The sequence below is a fragment of the Camponotus floridanus genome, unplaced genomic scaffold (genome assembly GCF_003227725.1).
Source record: "Camponotus floridanus strain SB8 unplaced genomic scaffold, Cflo_v7.5 scaffold38, whole genome shotgun sequence".
Classification (NCBI taxonomy): domain Eukaryota; kingdom Metazoa; phylum Arthropoda; class Insecta; order Hymenoptera; family Formicidae; genus Camponotus; species Camponotus floridanus.
In genome coordinates, this window is record NW_020229525.1 from 798,629 (window position 1) to 824,453 (window position 25,825).

Genomic DNA, 25,825 nt, shown 5'->3' on the forward strand with positions numbered 1-25,825 from the left:
ATCAAACTTTAACAACAAAAATTTTATTCGAGATAAAAAATATATTTTATTGTAGATCCGAATGTACTCGGGTGCTACTATTTGTGCGATTGTGTCGCTGTTTGAGAGTTAAATTTTGACTCTCGAAATTCAGCCCCTTGAAAGTAATATAAATCGTAATTCGAGCATTCTAATCTTGCAAAAAAGATTCTTCCTTCGTTCTTCTTTCTCTCGCATTGTCATGGTTTCGTAACGTCGGTCAATCTTTTCGGCAAAATTGCAAAAAACAGTTTGCCTTAATCAATTATCGCTATCATTCCGCTCGCGAAGAAGCCTAAATTCAATCGAATGATTTGTTCGTCTCGCTTATCACGCTGACAATATCTTTCTTTCGCGCTATTCATCTCAACTCTCTACTACGGATATCGGGGATCCGTTACATGTCGCGTCGACTGCAGATTGTGATAGGATCTGCTGCGTCTGTAGTCCCGCGAAAACTGATTCGGAAGACGATGTATGTACGGCGACGCGGTGTATGGTCCTAGATAAGGCATCGTTCGTGAACCGTTTTCCTCGCCGGTTTCTCGCACCTGGGCTCCAGGATAGTCCGGCGTCGGATACGCGGGTTCGGTCATGGATTGAAACTGCGACAGGCCATACAGGACGCCGATGGATCTTCTCCACATGTCGTGGCGAACCTGATTTTGTTGATCCGGCTGCTGGTCCTGCTGCTTGCATTGACGTCTTCTGCTCTGCGAGGAGCCACTCTCGGTCGAGTTGCTATCCTCGCTGGTACCCAAGCCAGGATCCCTCTCCTCGAATGCCGCCATGCTGGTCGCAGGACTGTCCTGGAGCGGTTTGACAGCGCTCGTGTAATAGACTAGATGAGGATGTGGAATCACATAGGGTTGCTGAAGCTTGCTTGCTAGTTCTTTTTCCTGCGTGCTGTTCTTCGCGTTCTCGTCCTCTCCGGGCTCGTTCTCCTGTCCGCTGCTGCAGGTGCCAGGTCCGAAGAGGGATAGCAACACAGGCAGCAGGAACATACCGTGCAAGGCGCCGATAAAGATCACTAGGAAGACCATCTTGAAGAAGACGAGGAAAAGATAGGTGCCAGCCAGCAGAAGCGCTATCAAACCGAGTATCGTCGACGCGGCGCCCTGAACGATTGGCAGACCTAGACTGTATAAGCTTTCCTTCACCCGATCCTCTGGCCGCCTTTGCTTTGAGCTCATGTAAGCGTAGCAGATGTGCGCGGTGAAGTCGACGCTGAAACCGAGGCACATGATCAGATTGATCATGGAGATGCTATCGAGATTAACATCCCACAGCGCCATGTAGCCAGTCACCCCGAGCTCGATGGACACGATGCAGAAGGCTACCCATAGGCAACAGAGAACATTGGGGATGAAGATGAAACTGACGAGCATCATAATGAGGGCGCCGAACGTCATGCACTGGATAGTGGTCGGCCGGACCAGCTCGTATTGATCAAAGTACACGAAATACGGATGAAACACGCTGGCGTTTAACGGCGACATATCACAAATGTGACGCAGCTCCTTCACCATATCCTTCTCCTGATTCGTGCCGCTCACATTCACCGCCTGTATCAGAAATCGGCTGGCCACAATGTTTTCGTCCGTCTCGTCAAACTTGACATCTAGGGAGAAGGAACTGGACGGGAACAACCAGAGCTCTTTGAGGGTTTTAGTAAAGTTATGTTTGTCCTTGATAGTCACGTTCAAATAATCATCGTTGCGTAATATGTAACCGAGGAAGCTTCGAAGCCAACTCTCCGTGTAAATCGGCGCGCTGATGTATTTGCTCGCCTCGAGGTTTCTAGTTAAATTCTCCATTTGTTCCTGAATTATTGGATCGCTGTAGTCATATTCGCCGGATATCACCACCTAAAAGATGATAAGAATACGATATATATATATATATATATATATATATATATATATAAAACAATATCCCTGGCATATTTCATATATATATATATGAAATATGCCAGGAATATTGTTTTTTTTTATTTTTTAATTGAAAATTGGAATAAAAGTAAACAAGTGCAAGAATGCAAGCGAGAATGAAAAGCCTTCGTAAAATCTAAAAATTTATGACATTTTTTTAAATTATTCAAATTATAAATCTTGAAAACGACAAAACATATTTTAATAAAAGAAGCGTCATGTTTCTGTAACTACACATATATACATATTTTGATTTTTCGAAACAAATTTGTTTGTGGCAAACATTTTAGCTGCTAATTTTATTAATTTTATTTAAATTTTTCATGCATTTTTAAATTAAATTAATTAATTATTCACGGTGATATTTAGCAAAATATTAAATAGCAAAATATTTATTTATCAAGAAAGAGTTGCATTATATGTAATGTGTTTCTAATTGTTTAATAATAGTAATCATATAATACAATTTTGTAAATATAATACATAATTACATTTATACAACTGCATTTATATTGCATTATGTGAAATTATCATATTACTCACTTTATATCTTGTTTACTGTTTATATAATTATATTATGTGTATCGTGTGTTATAGAAAACTGCATCTATTTAATAATGATATACAAATAATTATATAATAAAATTATATAAATTTATGATATACATATTTATATATAATTATATTATAATTCTATTATTGAGCAGTTTATAAATTTTGACAATTTAATTGTCTTACTAAATGTTTCTTGTAGAAGATTATAGAGTAATTGCTTATTATCTACTATAATACGCACATATTTCAATCTATTGAAATAATTTGAAAACTTTGTCAAGAATCGATTTGGACATTTGTTTTGCTTTACTTTCTTTTTTCTTTCCTTTCCTTTCATAAAATTCACAAATATAATGATCGCTACAGCGGCTAGAGAGATTGTAATATTGGAATACGAGTATCTTTTCGGGAATTCCAGCAATATCTTCGTGAAAGTAATTTCGAGAAAGCGCGCCTCTCGCGAGATGTAATGTCACGCCTTTCGGATCTTATAGAGCCGCAACTTCATATTTTGTCATGATTATGTAATTTGTTTTATGTTTTCGGCATGAGTGACGCACGTTTCAACATAAATTCATTTCACGAGTGAACCTAATTACGCCGTACGTCGTTAAGAATTCATCGTGACAGTAGTTTCTCGGTGAATGACGTTTCCGCAAAGTCACCCGACTCGGCGCCGCGATTCTCGTGGCATTATTAATATTGCGAGGAAACGCGATAGTGCCGGACCATCTTTGAGAAGCGTACTTTCACTACAATATATCGGGACTAACGCAACGGGGAAAAGGGTCCCAGTGAAATTCATAATTCGACCATATCTCTCGGCGAGTTTATAATTTTATTTCATCGAAGCGAGACTTTAACGCCACGTAAAGAAACACGCAGCGTTGAAATTGCCTTCGACACGCTGCATTATGAGATACGTAATTATCTAATTGAAACGGAAGTTGTAGGAGATCTTTTTGTCACAAATTAATTTATAAGTTGCATTTTTTCTGAAATTTATTTAACTACAAATTTCACGTAATTTCTTCGTATATCGAAGATTTGTCAATTTAGAAGGATTTTAGGCAATATTTAATTTATGTTCACGAAGATTGTAGATTAAAGACTAAGATACAGTTAATATTATTCCGAATACGAGTGAAAAAGTTTCGAAATTATTTCATTATTACAATTTATAAAAAAGTATCTTATAATTTCTTGAAACTGTATTATTATTTAAAAAAATGTTGTAATTATTATGTCAAAAATAAAAGAAAAATGTTTTCGCAAATATAAATCTCCGGAATGAAATTGAATATGAATTGCTTGCCGAGCAATTGAAACGCGGAATCTCTGTTTAGTTGGTCTTTCTTGTTGGTCGATCGAGTCGGAGGAACGTGATGTAACGGACATTGCTTTTCTTGAAGTCCAAGTTAGCCGACCGGAGAAAGTTGTTTGCACGATATCGCGTTGTATCGAGGAGAACACGTGACATAATTGCGTATACCGGATTATGCATGGCGGTTCCAGGCGTAACGCACTACGTTCCTCCGATATTAATGTTTCTTTTTTTTTTGCGCCACTTATTGTGAGGAAATATGTATTTTCCCGAGTTTGCACGAAACGGAATTCTCTAAATATTGACCAACGCGGATGGGTTTTTTTTCTGACTAAAGAATAACCGAGCTATCGCGATCATAAAAATGTATAGATCTTGCATGCGTCAATAAAGAATGGTGCTGAAAAAATACTTTCGACTATTGACAAGAAGAGTTAGAGTAGAAATTAAGATTCATCTCTTACATGTGCTTACGTAATAATATTTAAATAATATTTAAAATAAATGAATAATATTTAAAATATTAATAAATAAATTAAAAAATATTAATAAGTAATAATATTTAAATAATAATATTTAAAATAAATGAAAGCGATATATATACTATTTTCCTCGGCATTTTTCATAATATTTTCTTTTGATATTAAAGTAAATAAAATTTGCGAGTTCTGATAATTAAATATAACAGAAAAAGAGATTAGAAAAATATATATCGCCAAAGCAAATGAAAAATTCTTATCGACTGTTTTGTGATTTTTGCAATTTTTTTAACTTACTTGTATCCTATAAGGAAATTCCCGGAAATAAAAGTCCTCGCGATCATAGAAAGTGATCGAGTAGGAATCTTCTTTGGAGAGCTTGCGTCGATCGAGGCCCTCTTTAAGAGTCGTGAGTCCGTAAATGCCACCAAGAAGGTAGCACCCGAAAATGAGGATGATAATCACTTTCACGGGGCGACAGTTTAACGCGGCAGCTAAATAATCACGAAACCAAGTCATGCATCCATGTTCAGGATTGTCGATTGGATTCTGAGGGTCGTCAGGATCAATTCCGCCGGAACATAACATTCTGTACAACCACGATCGATGAGCTGAAATGTCGTATTTAAAAGTTGCACCATTAAATGCCATCAATGTTTTTCATTCAGGCTATTGCAAAATATTTTATTAATAAGTCCTTTACTTATAATTATTAATAAAATTAATGACGTAACACACACATATCTTTCTCGAGGTTTCGCAATCATCAATATGACAATATATAAAAAATGAAACAAGGAGAAAGCAAGCTCTCTTTTCTCGTTACATAATATTGTGTGATCTAATGAATTAACGGTATTCAAACGTAACGCGTGCATTTGCACGACGTAACTTCAATACGTCATGCAGACGTAACGATATTTCAAATGGCAGTCACTGAATAATGATGATTGACATAATAATAGATATAACGAGAACATACTAGTAATTTATGGAGATTAAAATTAATTAAAATTCGAAATTAATAAATTGTTAATTATTCGCTCCAGCGAAAAAGATACAAGTGTCAGTTTTGTAAAAAAATTTGAATATAAGAGAAAAGAAATGGAGATAGAGAAAGAGAGAAAAAAAGATAAATTATATTTTGCTATTATAAATAAAATAATTATAATGCTTACTCGATTTGGATAAAGGTTGCACTTTGTAGCAGAAAACACTGTGTAAATTTTTTTGTTCGCAATAACCGCTAATCGCGACGCATCCGCTGAAGAACGTTAGATGAAATAGGAAAGTGAAGACTACCGCAAAACCTGTGATTTAATGCATGCTCGATATTAAAAATATGAATTATATCATTCTAGTATGGATATTTCAAAAATTGTTGTAGAAAGAATATCTCAGAACTACTTTCTTATTATCGTTTTTTACTATTTTGCATACTCTTATGTCAAGATTTTTTCAATTTTTTTTATCTTTTTCATGTACTTTTAAACAAAAAATATCGAAATATTATCAAAACAAAATATAAGTAAAATATTTTACGTATGTGAAGAATAATAAATGAAAATCTATTTATTTGAAATGGTCTTGGTACCTGAGTAAATGCAGAAAATTTGAACCGAAGGAAAAGGCGATAAAATGCCAATAAAAAAGGATATCATATCCGTTAAAGATGTAATCGTGATGGAAACGGCAGCTTCGCTCAATGTTGCCGCCATCCTTTCTGGCACCGGTTTACTAATGCTCGTCCTTCTCCAGGCCGCTAGCATAACAAAGGTATCGTCGATTCCTATTCCTGTAACGAAAAAATACATACGTAAAAAATCTGGTATTTTACGCATTTTTTATTGTAATTCAACAATTATTCCTTGCTTATATTTATAAAATAGCAAATTATACATTTAATTATATATTTGAGTCATATAAAGAGAAAATTCTAAATTAGTCCAAATTATCTTTAAAAATATATTTATTTTTTTTATTAAATTTTTCTTTTGTTTATTTTTTAAGGGAAATATATATAGCAAATCTACCTTAATTTTTAATAAATTTTATTAAATAACTTTGTGGAAATTAAAATTTTTATAAATTTGAAGGGATTGTTAGCGGTAAATAAATTTAAAAAAAAATAATGTTGTTTGAAAGAATCCACGCGTTTCTAAACGTGCAATTGTTCCTTGAAAATTTATCACCGCCAATTCTCCGGATGTCACGTTTGTCTATACCAGTTGCGTCTGATTTTTCAAAGTATAAATGAGAAGAAAACTTGTTTTCTTCGCAATAAGTCAAAACTGAAAGAGTGCATGTCGCATATGTATTAGGTTTCTTATCGAAACAATACATAATGCGTGACTAATAAGAATGCATCATAAAGAGAAAAACGCTTTTCTTCAGATGTATAATATTATTTTATAATTTTTATTTAAAATTATAATAATATTATCAGGCTACTGTACATATAATCATTTAGTTATATTTTTATTAAAATTTTTTAATTTTGTGATAGAAATAAATGAATGTGTCTTCTGAAAAATTTAGAAATTATCTACTTCTATTCAATACAATTAAATTAAATAATATAACTGAAAAGATATCTATTAATTTGCTAATCAATTATATATTTTTGAATAAAATTTCTGAGTAAATATAATGGTTATTTTGAATTGCGACCGGTCGATTGGATCGTGAATGAAGCCGTTATTATCGATAAGAACCGATTTTACTCGGCGTTGAGTGCAGGCGAGCGCGACGTCGAAAGGGAAAAGAAGACTTCCGCTTTTCACATAAATCACAGTATATTTATTTCGCTTATACGCACCTGACGAAGCGAACTAACATATTTATCGTCGAAAATGTACGTTTCTACAGACGTGACAGGGAATTACGGCATCGTATTGCAAAAACGGCAAAGTTCTATCGTTATTTTCGTATTGCTCAATTTACACAAAGTATCAATCTGAACATTGATTGACAAACCTTCTTTTATTTCGATATAATAAAGATTGCAAAAAAAGTTATGTGCATGTGTGATGACGGGAAGAAGCGAATAAAGTATTTCAAAACTGCATAAATTACTGATGATTTTGAAATTATCAGTGAAATTAATTTAGATACAATGTATAACCTTTGCTGTCAAATAATATATTATTAATATTAATTTTAAAATTGCAAAAAATACTTGATAATTTCAAAATTATCCGTGAAATTAATATTGATAGAAACAATATGCAACTTTTGTTGTCAAATAATGTATTATTAATATTTTTCATTTTAAATAGCTTCAAATACTTGTTAAAAATTAAATTAAATATATGCTGTTAAAAAATAACTGTAAAATTAGTATTACTAAAATTAATAATATAATTTGTACGTAAAATAACGCAAATAACTAATGTATATTTATTTTGCTGTTTGCAAAATTTTATGCCTTTATTTTAATTGTTATCGGATAATTGGATAATCGGAGAATAAATTCACAGACATTCAAATTCTGACAGTTTCAGCAGTAACTTACCTATCATGAGAAACGGTGCGGCGAGATTCAGGCCGATAAAATCGACCCCCAGATACATGCATAATCCGAATGCAGCGACCGTCGCCATAGCGGCCGAGAGATTGCCCAGAAGACCGAGCCAAGGCTTGCTACGTACCCAATCGGTCATCATGCATGTCACGATCGAGAATAGGGCCATTATGATGAACGTGCTGCTGAAATACGGCACGACTGTCTTGGTGTTGGCCTCTAGTTCCAATTCGAGGGTCCTCGAAGCGAATCTTGCGATGCTAATGTGCTTAAACGCGCCTCCGTCCTCGGCCTTGCCGACGACTTCTAGGAAAGCTTCCTCCCAAGCGGCACCGCTAATTTGGGAATCAAAATCACGTAGTATTAAATTGGGATACTGAAGAGAAAATCGTGCACTTAAAATATTATTTTTAATAAAAAAAAGTTTTCATGGAGAATCATTTACACAAAACAGAAACGTACAATAAAAAAAACTTATGCAAGAAAATGTAAAATATAACATGCTCGTACATTCGTCCTTTTATATCCTGATGAAATATTGGATAGTAATATTTTGATAAAAATGATAAAATAAAATTAGAATGAAGATAGAATGAAATTGAATTTTTTTTTTATATACATCCGAATGAAGATAGAAATTAAATTTTTTTCGGTATATATCCGAAACGAATATGGCGAGAAATCTATTAATGTGCAATATTCTAATGACAACAATAGGTAATCAATACGAATAGTCACGAGTGAATCAGGCATCTATTATTTGCATGAGCATTACTGATAGCAATAGATGATTCAATTGATCGTATTCAATTGGCGATCATATGATATATTAACGAGACATTATACTTTTTCACAGATAATAATTATCCTTATATTCAAAATTTAAAGCAATTTTCTACATTAATATAGATTATATTTCTTTGCATAAATAATTTATAAAGTACAGAAATTAGAGACCATTTAAAGATCATCCATTATGTGAATTTTTAAGTTTTAATAGCCATCTCAATTATATCTAATAAAAAATTTAGTTTGACACACATTTCTTGAGAGCTTACGAAAAATTAAAACCATGGAATAAAAAATTACTACCGATTTTACTGCACGAATGCGGAAATATTCTATGAGTATCGTTCTGCAGTATTAATATATATTTTTCTTTTTATGGAACTTTAATCGTTCGTATAAATGAATTTTTTCCACGACAAGCTAAGCGAATGCTTTCGCAAACTCGATAAGCCAAAGAGTAGACTCACATCGCATTTTGCTGTGGATTATCGACTTTGATGAAGTAGCCGAGCTGTATCGAAGGCACCGATTCTACAGTGAGATCGTCATTGAGAACACTTCCACCGAAGAACACCGGCAACAAATGAGCGTCCCAGGTGGCCGGATTGATCGTTATCGGAAATGTCAGATTTAGCTTCCGCCTTTCCACTTCGCTGGAAAAGTCGAAAACTCGGTCAAAATTCGACGCAATTAATAAATTGCTTTAAACAAGCAAAAGAGCTCTATTATTTTTTTTAATACGCGATTCTTCAATTCTTTTCGTATATTTATTGCGGTATAATTACTCTATCACTTGATGTAGATTTAGAATATCGTTGGTGAAACACTCCTCGAGCCATCGTGCGCAAATCTGATTGTATGTGAATTCCTCGTCCTCATATTTTGCTTTGATATTTTTAATTATCCGATCGAGTTCCATTAGTTCCTTCCAAATCGAGCTCTTCAACATGTTATGCCCGCCATCCTTAGGAATCACGATTACATGACCAAATCGGCCTGCAACAAGCAATAAACTTAATTAATCTCTAACCAAGAAACGTCATTTTTAAATATAGCAAGAGAAAATTGAATTGTGAATTACTTTTCTACAAACATGGCGAGGAAATCTAATTATGAAAGTATTTAATAATAGGAATTGAAGAAAATGAACTTAAATTAAATTTTATTTTATGAAATTAAGAAGAGAAATTCAGATTATAAATCCAATAATTTGAATATTAAAGAAATTTTGCAATTAAAATATTGCGATATTTAATTTGTTCACTTCTCGCATACTATATCTTTTCAGGAACATTTTATACAAGGAATCTTTTTTATTTTATATATCCTATGTATCAGCTGTCGATTTAAGGGATTCTGGATTTATTAGATTTATGAAATTTTTCGTGAGAGAAGAAATCGTCAGAATAACGCAGAATGATCGATGAAAATCTCACCTGGTCGAGTAATACGACCGACGTTGAATTGATGGCTGTAATTGACTTTGAAGTATTGCTCGACTATCGCTCGTTCGGTCTTACTGGGGCCGTTGACGGGCGAGAAGAGATATTCCGGATCGATTTCGTAGTTTATCCTTTGATAGCCGGTGAAGCATATGCAAGCCATCAGTATTGGCACGATTACGAAGTAGCCGGGATGTCGACCGACAGTGAGGCCAAGTTTGTAAAACGCGCGGTTCAAGAAGTCATCGACACACGTCAAGTGCCACATCTGAAAGCGAAAGTTACGAATCCACCTGTTAATTATATATTACTTCATTTATAGTATGCCAAAGAAATTAATAAAAGAGCTATGTTATTAATGTACTGTGGAATTGAAAGCTATCTCGATTTTCGTCACTAAAAGTGAAAACTAAAAGTACGTGTGTGTAAAATGAAGAAATTGAAACATTGGTCATTTTCTGCAAACAATTCCTTGGTCAAGGATAAATGTTTGTGTAGAAAACTTTATACAGACGCAAGAAGTGTTTTGAGCTATGTAATTAGTATTTTTCGCACTTAATAATGTTTTACGCGTATGTCTACACGGTAATGCTCGGTAAATGCAAAGTAAGTTGCAGTGGTCGAATTACTATGTATAGAATGGAATCTCTTGTACGGTTCGTTAAATCCACAATGTGAAAAATGTGCTACTCGTAATCTTTTCTTCCCTCCTCTGTCTCTCTTTTCCTCTCTATTCGTCTTTGTTGTTACGTAAAATTGTTATAAAGTCGTCGACTGTTCTCGACATAACATACAACACGGCTCGTTTATTTAATGTCTTGAAGTGGAATATGCGAAAAAATCCGTCATTTGTAAGGAATCAAGTTAAAACTTTATAGAACTGAAATTTTACAAGAGCAAGCAGTGAAGTGAAACTTATGATAATCTCAATAATTAAGATGTTATAGACGTAAAATTGGATATTATGGGTCAGAATTATGAAAAATTTATAAAATTAAGAATGTATGTATGTCAAAGATGTAAGATCGAAAGAGCTTTATATCAACGATTATAGAATTTGCATTATTTATGTCTGAAATATCGAGAAGTCCATATTGTATTTCGTGATTGGTTTCAAGATAAAATATCAATTTCAATTTGAATTATTGAAAAACGACTACAACGTAAAGAATGTGTTCGAGGGAAGCATTTAGGATCATTGTCATTGAAATCATGTAGAAAAGTGTCGTCAGACTCGACCTACATCCAGAATACGTGCTTAATATATTAAAATCACTATAAAGGTATTATCAACTTTTAGAAATACATTTTATAGAAATGAATTCTATACATATATCTCAACGATATATTAAAATATCGTTCAAATTTCACACATATACATGTATACATATATGTATTAGAAATGAGTAATTTAATTTTTTTTCAAATCTTAAAAAAATAAAATTGACATACAATTTTAAATTAATTTAAAACAGAATTTTTAATTTAATTTAATTTAATTTAATAGTTTTAGGTTACAAAACTACACATACACGTGCAAGTGTGACGTAATATCGTGGTATAACCGAGAATCGATTAAACTTACTTAAACTCATTATTCATATAATACAATGTCTCATTAATAATTCAATGAAATTTCAACTGTGTGTTTTTGTGCATTATTATCACATACACATCAATGACAAGAAATGATTGGAATAATTGTCGTACAATCTATTTGTAAAATTATACGTATATAATAATCGAATCTAAATAATATAACAATAAAACAGTAGCAATATTTTGCGTCATGTTTTTTATTATCATTGAACTATCATGCAAATCTGATCGAAAAGATTTATCTTTCAATTAGCGAAGGAATATTCGCTTGAATAATTCTTTATCAAAAAAGGGCTCATCGATCGAAATTTTATACCTTTTGTTCTGACACAAAGCTTTATTTCATGGGACGATGGTACCCCCATAAGGGATTACATGACACACAGAAGGAGGATGAATCATCCCTCGTCAGATTTTCACGCACGTTCCTCTTCTCACCTTGAAGTGTTTCAAGAAAGTTTTTTAATTCATTTTGCGTATAGACAGTTCAGAGATATATGACAACTATATAGCTGATTTTAATCATTGTATCAATTGAATTAAAAGAAGACGTAAATCTCCTGTCTTACAAGAATAAATAGATCTATCGGACGGAATGTGTGAAATATGTATTGATTAAAATACACATTTTTCTTTTAATTTCGCCTACATTTTATTCAAGTCTAAAGCCCGCGGTTGTAAAATTCTGAATTCGCGCAACAAAGTTCCGTAATTTCGCCGAACTGTTGCCCATCAATATCGCAAACTTCTCCATAAATTTCCACACAAGCATAATGTGTATTTCTGGCGAAATAAAAACTTCCATAACTCTCAGTAAAGCTTGTTACCGGTACGGAGTTTTGTGACACGAAACGGCATTAAATATAGATGCAAATATAGATTCACGCAGGGGACTTCGGTGGCGAGCGACTTTCTAAAATTGTTTGCGCGATCCTGGGGTTATGGATTTTCCGCGCACATCGCGTACTTATCATTACCAAGAGACGCGGTATCGCGACGAAGTTCAAAGGCCAGTACCCCTCGGTACGCGTGTGGTGCCTCTTGGAGAAAGTCACTTGGTCGAAGCTACTTGTTGGGTAATCCCGAGTCGCCGCACACTTGCCGTTTCTGTACGTTTAGACACGATTGAATAACAATCGCATAACAATAATCGACGCTTTTGCCACACCGTTTTAGAGTCACTGGTTGCACTAGCGTTGCTAATCTTATCGGGGTCTTGATTTCCATGGTCGTGTTTGGAATGCTTGACGAGGATTTTCCCAAATCGATGACAAAGAAAAGCTTTATGCATTATTTGCACGCATCTTTTTCAGCGAAGCTATTATTTCGGGACTTTAGGAGACTTCGGCCTGATCTAAATAAGTAGCTTTGATAATCAATGATCAGATGTATTTGCGTTATATAAATTAATGTCTTTAAAATAGTGGGTGGAGATCATATAATAAAATCATATGGAATAGTTTTCACTGGATAGTTCCAGTTGTTAAAATCATATGGAGTAGTTTTCACTGGATAGTTCCAGTTGTTAGATAAGTAAAAATGAAAAAAAAAATTAAAAATGATAATATGTGACATGCATATATATATATCTTGGCCTTAATCCTAGTCAGTGGACTTGAATCATTATTTGATAACAATATTTAAAAGTATCTCTCTCTTTCTTTTTTTCTTTTCGCAAAATTATATATATCACATCATATTAATTTGATTGATCAAAGCAATAACAAGATAACAGACTTTACATAACAACAACAATAATAATAATAATAATAATAATAATAATAATAATAATAATAATAATAATAATAATGAATCATTAAGCCGTTATATGACTTTCTTGTAATTGTCATCTTGATTTTATTTATTAGCCTTACTGATTATAATTGCATCGGCCTGAAATAATGTGAAAGTCTTATCTACAGTGGCATTGGCATTATCTTATGTTCTTATAAAGAGCACTGGAGTATGGAGCGGAGGATCGAAGTGCATGCTGTTATGACAGATTATTATCGTTACTTAGGTCACTAGGACATTCCCCGCTATCTTCTTAATGCTGTGCCAATAATTATAAAGCAAGAAAAACCACATGCTTCAGTGATCAATATATTATCAAGAATAAATGCATTAAATAATTATTTTACTTGAGAAATTGTACACAGAAAAAAAATAAGCGTCCAATCACTTATATACTTAAACTAACGCATTCATTGTTTCGTATACGCAACAATTTATAATCTTCTTAGAAGAATTTAATAATTTTAAATTTCAACAATATTATCGTGAATATTATTTTAATATTGTAATTGTCACCTCAAGAATATATAATTATTTAATTCTACTTTAAGAAAATTGTAATCTTTGATTTAAAAATGTTATTTCCTATCCAACATTGTTTTTTTTTCCATTCAAGAAAATTAAATCTTAAATCATAAGAATATATTTTTCTCGATTGAACTATATAAAATGGCTTCATTCAAGTAAGCAATTATTCAAGCAATTATATTTTTCTTTAATTAACGCAATATAATCTCATTTCAAGATTTCCATGTTAAAACTAAATATATTTTCAAAACAAGAATGTCTTTTTTTCTGTGTAGAGTTGAAAATATGCGGACTTCAAGTATCAGATCTTAAAATCTGTGAATGAAAAAAGGAACAAGAAGGCGGTCTGAATAATCCAAATAGAAAGTTAAAATCGCACTTTCTTCGCATATTTGAAATTTCAAATAAGAAGATAAGTTCCATAATTCATCTAAGAAATACTTGTGATTGCTAGGGATTTATAAAATAATATAGTACCGAAAATGTACGAAGATCTATCGTGCCAAAAGAGAGTGTAGACTAGAATAAAGATAGTATCTAGATATCAGAAATCTGCGTGGTCTATTATCAAGGCATCGAGCATCTGTGAAAAGAAATTTTTGAAGATCGTAATATCATAATGTCATGAATAGAGTTAAAATTTATGTGTAATATATCTTTTGTATAGAACGGTACTTCTCTCTCTATACGGTAGAAGTCTCGTAATAAACTCTGACTCGTTAAAAATGATGATGGTTAATGATACTGAAGTTCCAAACGGCAGTTGAAAATGCAAGACACACGTCTTAACGACTCGCTCGCAGAATTTTAATTGTTCAATTTCACCGAGCAAACGTCCTCGCGGTTCGCGAAATTCGCACGTAAGAGCTTCTGCCGAGAAACAAACCGAGCAGACATTGACGTTTATAACTTCCCGCGATGACGTTAAACGCCACGTGCATCGGGAGAAAATTGTCAAAGTATGAACACGAATAAGAATGATGCGAAAATGTAAATCACGTATATTATTTTATACCAGTCTTTGAATTGAAAACGATAACAGTATTATTTATTCTCATTTTTGATTGATCATCTTCGGGCGATAAATAAAAAAATCGCTTTTCTCGTGCTTCCCTTACTATAATATTAGTCGATGAATTCAATGGGAACGAAATTATACAGATAAAAACCCGCGGCAGAGGGAAAGTATATTCAAGCGTAAGAGTGATTACTTCCTAGAGACCAGGAGAGTTAGTAGAGTATGTTCAAATGGTTGAAAGCAGTTTCAATTGAGCGACTTTTTAATTTTAGATACAATTTATTATATATTTCTATTTACTCATTGTTATTTATTCTTCTATTAAATTTTATCATTTCTTTATCTTGAATAATAAAATATATAATATTTAATAAAATAAAGATATGTGCATTTTTCCTTTTTTTCAAATATTATTATTATTAATGGAATGTGAAAAATATGGTATAGGAAGAAAGAAATGAAATATCGATTAAAATGTCACAAAACTTGCATGAACACACGTGCACAGAGGTGATTCATAAATTAATTTTATTACCATATCATTATTTATTACTATTTAATGCAATTATTTTACTTTGGCATTTATATATTTCATTATATTTATCAGCGAGAAATAACCAGTCATAACATTCATATTTGAAAGCAATACCTTAGAGTTTGCGCAAACGCGATGCAATTAACAACGTACTGCATGTACGAGACTTGTACATATTCAATACACGTCATTGATTATTGTGTCGCAATTTTTGCACTTAATTTCAATATATTATTTTACTCGCAATATATATATATATATATATATATATATATATATATATATATATACAGTAGCATAAAATATTCGTCAGTTATCGTTAAGTCTAGTCTCGCGCAAATGTTGACATGAATGTATTAGGAATTTGCTTTGAACTTCCTCTCTATTTTTTTTTACACACACACACACACACACATATACATGTGCACACATATACACGTATACTCATTATACATTTAATTTATATAAATTAATATATATATATACATTTAATTTATATAAATTAATATATAATATATATATTATATATATTAATTTATATAAATTTAAAAAGAAACATATTTTTTAATTTAATGTATATTAAGTCTACATCAAACTTTTCACAACTTTTTGCTTTCTCTTTTTTCTCTCTCTATTAAATATACATATTTTTTATTAAATATGTTTCTATTAAATATTTGTAAATATCACCATTATTTCTATTTTCTTTACCTCTTTGATATTGGAATTCATTATTTCAACAATCACATTCACATATATACTTATTAAGCGTCGCAATTATAAGTCAACAGCATTCTCGTTTGTCGCAATCAGGATTGCGATTAGCAATCTTGGTCTCCCTTGTCCTTTCGTTAAATACCTTTCACGTATGCGCGTGGCACACGCAGGTGCGTAAATGCGCGCGCGCACGTGCCCAAGCGGACGTACAATCGCGCGCGATTCCTCTACCTTAACGATAAGCAAGTGCAGCGTGTCGATGTGAAAGTATGCCGTGACTAAGGAGAGAATTTTCCATTTCGTTATTTACAAGCGCGGCACTTTCGTTCTTCTTGCTCGCCGCAACTTCGATATATGCGACCCTCTCCAAACGTCCTTAACCCTCGCGAAAACTCTCTTGCGAACCCCACGAACAGAGAAAGCGCAATAAAGGATTTTATTTCCTTTGTGCAACGATGGATTTCATTGTTACCATAGATTGTTTCGTAAACAATTTTTACTGCTCTCCGCGGTTCGATAATTCCATAGAAATCGAATCAAAGTTTATTCAATATTAATAGATATTAGATTTTCAACATTCGAATTTTTCGAAAATCGTGTGGACCATCGAGTCTTTGGAACTTTAAAAACTTTTTATGTAAAAAGGTTTATTAAGGATGTTTTGTATGTACAATCCCAGCAAAAAGTAGCTGAAAATCAATATTGACGAATATATCCACTTTTGGTGTATTTTGAGTAAGAAATTGTGTGGAATATTATAATTTAATCTTAACTTAGTGCAGCGTATTTTTAATATTGATTGCGTTTTACTGAAATATTCCGAATTTTGCGAAATGATTAACTTTTGACAGAGAATTTCGCCTTATGACAGATACATGACTAACTTCATTAAATTATATTTAATATCTTTTTAACCAGTTAGTACTTGTATAATATTATTTGACCAAATATTTCCTCTGTATCTAAACTTTTGCAAATTTTAAACAAATTCTAAATATTATTTCCATGTGTTTTTGTCATTTGAATCGACGTGATTTCCCATAAGAATACATGTTAATTCGGTACAAATTAAAATCCTTATAATTTGTGACCGCTTTAGTGAATCGATTAAAAAATTGTACTGAAGATTCTAAACTTATGTAAGGACATTCTGTACAATTTTCATTAAATTCTCAATATTTTGAAAATAGGTACAAAATATCCTTAATACGTTGACTGCCATGAGCATCATCAATGATGCTCAAAAATAGTTCACTTAGGTGCTATGAGCATGACCCGTGTTGCATAATAGTTGCACTCTATTCAATAGAAGGAGACTATGAGCATCACCCGTGACCCCACTAATTTTTTGCTAAAAAATATTTATTTACGCACCTTTTTATGTTCAAAGAATAATAAAAGTTTAGTTTCGTTACACTTGTTTGTTTATCGTTTATTTGTTTGTTTCTATCGAGGAACGCCTTGTTGAATCTTATGGTTGCAGCCAACGTGTTAAAACTTTACGTCTTCAAGAAATTCTTCTTGATATATACGCTTTGAGAACGTTAGTTGCACGTGCAAGAAGGACGTTATGAATCTTGAATGTTTCCAAATCATAAACTTTTGATCGCTCACGGCGTTTGATATATATTTTATGAAAAGATTATGTAGTTTTTTCCTTTCCAGTGGTCGGAGCAAACTCTCCAATATTTCTTCGCAGGAAACGACTTCATCTCGATCGATATTCCGGCTACATCTTACGCAAAACGAAAGTGAGAGTGACATACGCTGATCCGTATGCGAGGAAAAATTACACAGCCTGCAGCTGTGGCGTTTGACCGAGATGTAACTTCGGTTAATAAAATTACGAAGGCAACATATACGAGAGAGATACACTTCTCAGAGTAAGAAAAAACGTTAACCAGTGCGTTAACCAGTTTACGCGATCAATGTGCTTTCGAAGGCAAGCCGGTGGCTGTACCGCAATAGCAAAGCGACAATAATGCAATTTTTTTCTGATGTGTTCATAGAAAAAAAAAACATTCTTGTTTTGCAAGTATATATTTAGTTTTAACATGGAAATCTTGAAATGAGATGATTATATTAATTAAAGAAAAATTAAATTTATTTTTAATTTTTTATAATGAAATTGAGATTATATTAATTATAGAAAAATTAAATTTAATTAAAGAAAAATATAGTTGCTTGAATAATTGCTTACTTGAATAAAATCATTTTATATAGTTCAGTCAAGAAAAATATATTTTTATAATTTAAGATTTAATTTTCTTAAATGAAAAAAAACAATGTTAGATAGAAAATAACATTTTTAAATTAAAGATTATAATTTTCTTAAAGTAGAATTAAATATTTATATATTCCTGAAGTGACAATTACTATATTAAAATAAGACTATAATATTGTTGAAATTTAAAATTATTAAATTCTTCTAAGAAGATTATAAATTGTTGCATATGTACGAAACAATGAATGAATGCGTTAGTTTAAGTATATAAGTTTTGATTTGACACTTACTTTTTTTCTGTGTACTATCTCGTATATGAGTCGGCAATTTATGACAAATGCCTCTCAGGGTGGGTTGATTTTAATTTTAAATGAGACAAAGAACTTCTGCAAATGTTAAGTTCGTATGAAATGCCGTTGATCAAGGTTATATACATACGTAGGGTATGTTTTTGCGATCTTAATTTCAATGACTCAGTTTCTGATGAGAGTTGGAGTCGATGCTTCCTTAGCGAAAATGTAGAATATTGAATATTAAAGTGATATATTCATTTTGATGATGCTCAATAAAAATATTGAAGCCTCGTTTGGAGATCATTTTTATGTATTTATGCGAAAATTCGTAAAAGGAATAGCATGATTTTATAATTCAATCTTTAATGAAGCTTGAAGCGATTCTTCTTGTAGACAAAAGACATTTTTCCAAGGCAATATACATTTCGCATCATAAAATTTGTTTTTTCTAAGAAATCTTTTTTTCTTTCTTATCATTATCTTTTAGAGTCTAATCTGGATTCTTTCTCAGCATGCCTACGTATCTTCTTACAGGTAGCAGTTTAATACAGATAGGCAGGTTTCTTTGAAGCAAGAAATCATAAAAAATACACCCAAAGCTATAATTCTTTCACTATGATGTTTTTCTTAAGTATTTTTAAGAGAAATCTATTTATGTTGTTTCATATTTTTGTGAAAGTTTTTAAATGAAATTTAACTACACAAAATAGATGAAAAAGGTGTGTGTTATTTTCATTTGAGGAAAAATACGATTATTTTAAGTTTCGCGATTGTATTTTTATAAAATGCAGAATATTTATGACTACGTGAATAGTTATAAGATGCATATATTCTGCACCTTATAAAAATACAATCGCGAAATTTAAAATAATCATAATTAAACTTTTTTCTAAACCTAGATGTCAAAAAATATACACCTTTCTTGCACTTCGGAACTAGTACAAAGTTAACGTAACACCATCTTCGGATATCCACGTAATATCCGTGCTCGTTTGGACTCTTCCTTTCTTTCTCTCTCTCTCTCTCTCTCTCTCTCCCTCTCTCTCGGTTTGCAGTCCTGAGTCCTGACAGCTAAAGAGTTAATAGTTGAGTAATGTTATACGTATCGGTTCTTATTTTTTTCTTTTTTTTTTTCAAAGCCGTGAACTATTGCAAAACCGCGTAGCTCGTCTGTCTCGTTGCGAGCAATCGCTACGGAAAGGGAATCGGGACAAGGTTGGGTTACGTTCCTTAAAATGACGTACGTAAATCGAGCTTTTATAGCTCGCGTGTGTCGTGCATATTTATAAGCGCGTTGCACGGATATGCGCGAATATCGTTGCGCAGCTTCGTATCTCTTTGACATTATTTTGGCAAACATTATTTGGCAAAAAGTGCAAAATGACGTACATGCCAAATACGCGCGATTTCAAATTAAGCGAAAATATACAGATGTTAAGAACGAAAAGAGAGGAAAGAGCGCTGTGCCTCACACTTTAATGTTGACTATGTCTCAAGAGAATTTGAAGTTTACATTTTATTTCGCGAATATGTAAGTTTAATCGATGACGATATTTATAAGCGAACTTAATAAAGAGCCCAACACAATACAAATCTCTGCTTATTTCGTCGACCGTTTTCATTATTTTTATCAGTATTGCTGATTTAATTATGAAAATAATATTTAACGAGCGTAAATTCGGATTATAATACTTTTCTACCGTCTCAAGATTACAAAATATATTTTTAATTGATGAAAATTCTTTAAAAGCCACTTAAATCTCGAAAAAAGTTTATTTTTCTTTGTTTTATTTACGAGCGTAAGTTTCCCATTGCTCTCTACAGCAGAAATGAACTTTATTATTGCGACGTAAATCTATTAGCAGCGTGTAATCAACTATGATGTTGATCTACGCTTTTTTTATTGGGGAAGTTGAGAAATATTTTCCTTGCTTATATTTATAAAATGGGAAATTATACAATTATATATTTATAGTAAAAACTCTAAATTAGTCTAAGCACAAATATCTTAAAAAAACATGTATATATTTTTTTATTAAATTTTTTTTTGTTTATTTTTTAGGGGAAATATATATAGCAAATCTATCTTAATTTGTAATAAATGTTATTAAATAATTTTGTGGAAATTAAAATTTTTATATATTTAAAGGGATTGTTAGCAGTAGATAAATTAAAAAAATAATAATATTGTTTGAAAAACTCCACGCATTTTCTACACTTGCAATTGTTTATCGAAAATTTATCAATTCTTCGGATGCTACGTTTGTCTACTACCAATTGCGTCTGATTTTTCAAAGTATAAGTGGGAATACGATTGCGAAATTGTAATGTAAATTTATTAGCAGCGTATAATCAATTGTGTAAAATTAAATAGATTCTAAGTCATATTTTAAAATAAATGTTTTATTAAAGACGCGTGTTTTGAAGTAAACATCGTCGTTAATTAAAATTCTGCGGAAATGATTTTTAAAGAATTAAATATTTGCAAATTTAAATATAAATAAAAGCTTGATAATTTCCTGGGGAAGTAAATATTCTGTAGAAATAAATACATTTGCAAAACCAAGCGTAAATATGAATTATAAGTCTAGATTGAATATCCGGATTATAGAATTAATTTAAATATTTAAAATTATATACCCAACTTTAAGATATGTAAACAAATAAATAAATTTTTTATTCTATAATTCACATGTATTTACATATTAAAAATGGAGACCATTAAACAGAGCATTACTATAAATAAAGTATATATACCACAAAAATACCATACAATTAATAAGTTATTATTTACTTTCTGTTTACTATACTTAATTAATAAATTATTATATAGGGCATAAGAGTTGACAGAAAAACACTAGCATTTTGGTAGAAAAAATTCAATGGATTATAAAAGCTTCGCAGAAGAGAATGAGGTATGAAATCACACCTAGCGTTTACGACTTGACTCATCGATTTGAATCATTTATTATCAAATATAGAGCAACGGGAGGCATTTTTATTCGTCGCGGATCGAAAGAGACGACGACGAAACGGTCTCTTGGATCGTTCCCTCGATTCCGTCTGATGAAACGACCGGCTACCGTCGTGCGGCCCGCTCGCGTGCTTTCAAACCGGAAGAGATATCCGAGTGTTTAATTTATCGATTGCGGAGAATCGGCGCGGCCGGCGACGTCGGCGAGCGCGATGGGCCCGAAGGAACGGACAACCGGACGGGGGGACCTCTCTCTTTCTGCGCGTGTACAGTTACTTTTCTCTAATTTAAATAGATTGCATAAGTGTTTCGCGGTCCATTCGACCCGTCTCTCTTCACACAAATATTATCCGGTCAATTCAGCTTCTTCCCCCCCCCCCCAATCCTCCTCCTCTTCTCCCTCGAAGAGATAGAAGAGATCGCGCTTTATATGCGCATAAAATCACGCGTAAATCGTCCAAGTATAGGAATTATCGCCATGATTGATATGTATATATGCCGCAATACTCAATAATAAGTTATCTTGGTTTGAATGATATTGCGAAAGGGAGTGTGTAAGTGCAGTAAAGTGAGTAAATCATAGCGTAACGAATTCTCGGAGCAAACTGGTAATATATTGAAAGATGCACGCACAACTGCGTCTCTAGCGTATCACTACGATGTAGTAGGACGTTGAAATTGTTGACTGACATCTTGATTTATTATTGTACCGTTTTACAGATAATATTCTAATATTTTCTTAGAGATTGGAATCTACGATAAGGGTCTACATTTCTTATTAATATTTCTTTTATTTTCATATATATTTTTTATATCTCTAAGCAAAATAAATTAATAGTTTGAAAAATCGAAGATTAAATTAGATTCCTTTTTCATATAATAAAATTTATTAGACTAAATTCTTAGGTAAATTCATTAGATTAGATTTCTTTTTCATATAAGAGAATTTATTTTCAATCATTTTGAGATACTTTGCAACCGAAAATCAACACGCAAAAATTGTCTTTACGATAATTTGTCGATAAAATTCTTATTTTTAACCAAAAGCTTGACCCTATCTCAAGGATAATTCAAAGATAACTTTTGACCGAATTAAATAAAAAGCCACGAATACCTCGCAGCATCTCGAACATTCTCTCCCGTGATTTTCTCGATGCGACGAAATTGATCGATGGAGGCTCTTGCGAATATCAGCAGCGTCCCCTCGCTACAGATTTACCGATGCGTCAGTAATATGCAATTCCCCACCGACCCTCCGAGGTCAACAATTTGTTACGGGGACGGGGACGTTCAAGGAACATATCAACAGCGCAGTTGATTGACCTGTTGTTGTTGTATGATACATTTTGCTACTAATCCATATCTTTGCTCTATCATAAAACGTGTACTATGATCGGAATAAAAGAGTCAACTTGTAACGCAAATATTATTAAATATTCAAATAACAAACATTGTTTCTATTCTTTGGATTTTATGTTCGAATAAATATGTTTGCTTATTACGTGTTGACAATTGATATCAGTGATAAGAACCATAATTACGTATTAAACTCAAAAACATTATAATGTGATAAAATTGTGAATGAAAAGACATATCGCGAGAAAGAAAGAGAGAGAGAGATTTTACAACTTTGCAAATTTTACTGAAATATTATATTGTTTAAGAATAGCAATAAAATATTTTTATCAAATAACAAGAGTAAATTTAAAAATTTGTAGCAGATATTTAAATGTCTGTCTCAATAATCTAACTTTTGTGAGAATATTTTACTTTGTCAGTATAGTCCTTTTTATATTTTACATATCCTCGAGTCTGAGATTTTAATTTCGCGTATCCTGTTTGGTATATATTATCGTTTTCACAAAAATCTGTCCTTAATCCTCAAAGCGACAAATTCTCCCACCGTACATAATCATCATTACTTTATTATTTAGAGAAACGGTACAATGGCCTTTAATAAGATAATAAGTGGTTGTGAAGCAATGAGTTAACACGAAAGTGAGTCCGCAACAGGGCGTTATGGTACAAACGTTCGTAAATGATGACTAAGGCTTGCACCAAACTGCGTGGGCATAACATAATTGCAATAACTAAAGTGTTTCCTGTTTATAGAAAAAATGCACTTCCGTAAATACTTTTAATAAGAAAATGCAATATGCACTCGTCTATTAATTTCAATCTAATAAAATAAATGCGTTCTATAGATATAGTTTTGCTTTTTCCTTTTTTCTCCCTTTGTCTAGATTTTTTTTCTTTAAAATTCAATTAGCTTTTTGTAAATTTTAAAGTAAATTTTAAAGTAAAAGATTAATTATGATTAATTCAATATATGTATTATAATTAAATTACAATATTAATAATTCAAATATATGTATTATAATTAAATTACAATACGTAATAAATCTAAATAATTTTTTTATAAAGTATATCACATATTGTTTGTGTAATATATATTAATAAAATTTCATAAAAGGCTTAAAGGACCAGCGCAAAAGATGCGAAAATAAAAACGGTTATATTAATATAATAAACCTAATAAAACGTTTATTTGAATTAAGTGACAAACATTGCGTTTCGATCCAATTTGGATCCTTTTCAATGTCAAATCACGAAATACAATAAAAAACATGAAAATAAAATAAAAATAAGATCAAATTAACAGTCATTGGTAATAAGTAACGGAAAGACGCAAAGCAAAATAAATAATAATAAAAGAGTCAGAACTGTTAAAGTAAATTACGCTAAATAACGAGCGAATTCAAACTAACAAAGAATAATATATATTAAATGTTAGGACAGATTTAATAGTTATAGTTTTTTTTAAGCGTTATTATTTTAAAACAAGGAACAATACGAATTGTGAAATTAATTCAGGTTTTTTTAATTACCTTATAATAAATCCGTTTTCCTTGTCTTCACTTTCTACACTTATTTACATTCTGTGCTTTCTCTCTTCAAAAAGAGTATATATTTATTCTAAATTTCAACGAGTTAATATAAAAGTATTAAATTAAAAAGAGGAACGTGTAATGTAATTGAATCGATATTCAATAGAGATTTAATTGTATAAATATTTGGATCAATTAGTTTTTGCTCAAGCTCTTCCTCTTTCGATTCTTTTTATTTATTTAATGATGACATTGCCAAAAAAATAAAAAATACATAAACGTGTAAAAATATAAAACTATTTTTACAAAAAATATCTCTTACGATGTTTCTCTCTAATAAAACTAAAATATTTTAATGAATAAAGAATTCCAACACACAAGAAATTAGTAAATCATGAAAATATAAAAATCATCAAGATCTATCCCTATTCGCGATTATTAATAAATCAATTAATCGTGAACAGTAACAATAAATTACCTTGATTGAGCAGGAAACGCGCTTTAAACCTTCCACAAAATCTCTGCACAAAACTTTATCACCACCAATTAAATCCCTCGGCAAGCTCTAGGCCAATATATCGATGATTTCTCTTCCCTTTTCACGGTGGCACTTTGTCGCGCGTTTCTTCTCTGCTGGACAGTCAGGCGGGAAGCGCGGCACGTTTCACCTGCACGTCTTCGTCCGTCCGCGTGTCATGATCGGGGATCGAAATTCGAGCGTGAAGGAGCGCGCATGAAATCGAACGTCGTCGCGGGAAGCGGGATTCGAACTGCTCGACGTGCCGCTCGAGATTCCGCTCGAGACCCGCTCGCAACTCGCTCCGCTGGTCCGCTCCTCCACTCACCACGAAGCGTACGCGCGCGAGAGATCAATCAGCACCCACGAGAGAAACGTTGCAAATGTTGCAAACGGCGCAAATTTGCGAAAAGTCTTTGATAGGCTATCATTCTCTTATCTGAGTCGAAAGAAATCTCGAAGGAATCTTTCATTCATCGCAAAAGTCGTGGAGAAATTATGAAAGTTTTGTGGACTGCTGAGAACTTTTCTTTATGCTTTTTAGATTGATCTTTATAAATTTGTCGACAAACAATGTTCCATTTTTGGATAATCAAAATTTTATCAAGAACGAAATTAGCATTTTTCTTTTCAATATTTAATTTTTCTACATGCTGAAATATTTATAATTATTTACT

General features: G+C 32.1%; 1 protein-coding gene across 3 annotated transcripts; it reads right to left on the reverse strand.

Moving 5' to 3' along the window:
• On the reverse strand, positions 1-25,467 carry LOC105249558 (patched domain-containing protein 3). Of its 3 annotated transcripts, none has more exons than XM_011255129.3 (10): positions 25,110-25,467; positions 11,977-12,098; positions 10,056-10,329; positions 9,405-9,615; positions 9,087-9,272; positions 7,822-8,165; positions 5,902-6,102; positions 5,486-5,617; positions 4,605-4,918; positions 1-1,886 (listed from the first exon to the last, which is right to left on the reverse strand). In XM_011255129.3, the coding sequence occupies exons 3-10, from the start codon at positions 10,327-10,329 to the stop codon at positions 396-398; spliced, it is 3,153 nt and encodes a 1,050-aa protein (XP_011253431.1). In that variant the 5' UTR covers positions 11,977-12,098; positions 25,110-25,467; the 3' UTR covers positions 1-395. The 3 variants fall into 3 exon arrangements, with proteins under 3 accessions (XP_011253431.1, XP_011253440.1, XP_011253422.1); XM_011255138.3 differs by lacking the exon at positions 11,977-12,098 and adding an exon at positions 24,632-24,695; XM_011255120.3 differs by lacking the exon at positions 11,977-12,098 and having other exon boundaries at positions 25,110-25,466.
• Between the last annotated feature and the right edge of the window lie 358 nt (positions 25,468-25,825).

Excerpts from the sequence above, each read along its gene's own strand:
- LOC105249558 (XM_011255129.3), bottom strand. The coding sequence starts at position 10,329 with ATGTGGCACTTGACGTGTGTCGATGACTTCTTGAACCGCGCGTTTTAC. Across the intron at positions 8,166-9,086 it reads AATCCACAGCAAAATGCGAT|CGGTGCCGCTTGGGAGGAAG; the intron begins GTGAGTCTACTC and ends TTCCCAAATTAG. Across the intron at positions 1,887-4,604 it reads AATTTCCTTATAGGATACAA|GTGGTGATATCCGGCGAATA; the intron begins GTAAGTTAAAAA and ends ATCATCTTTTAG.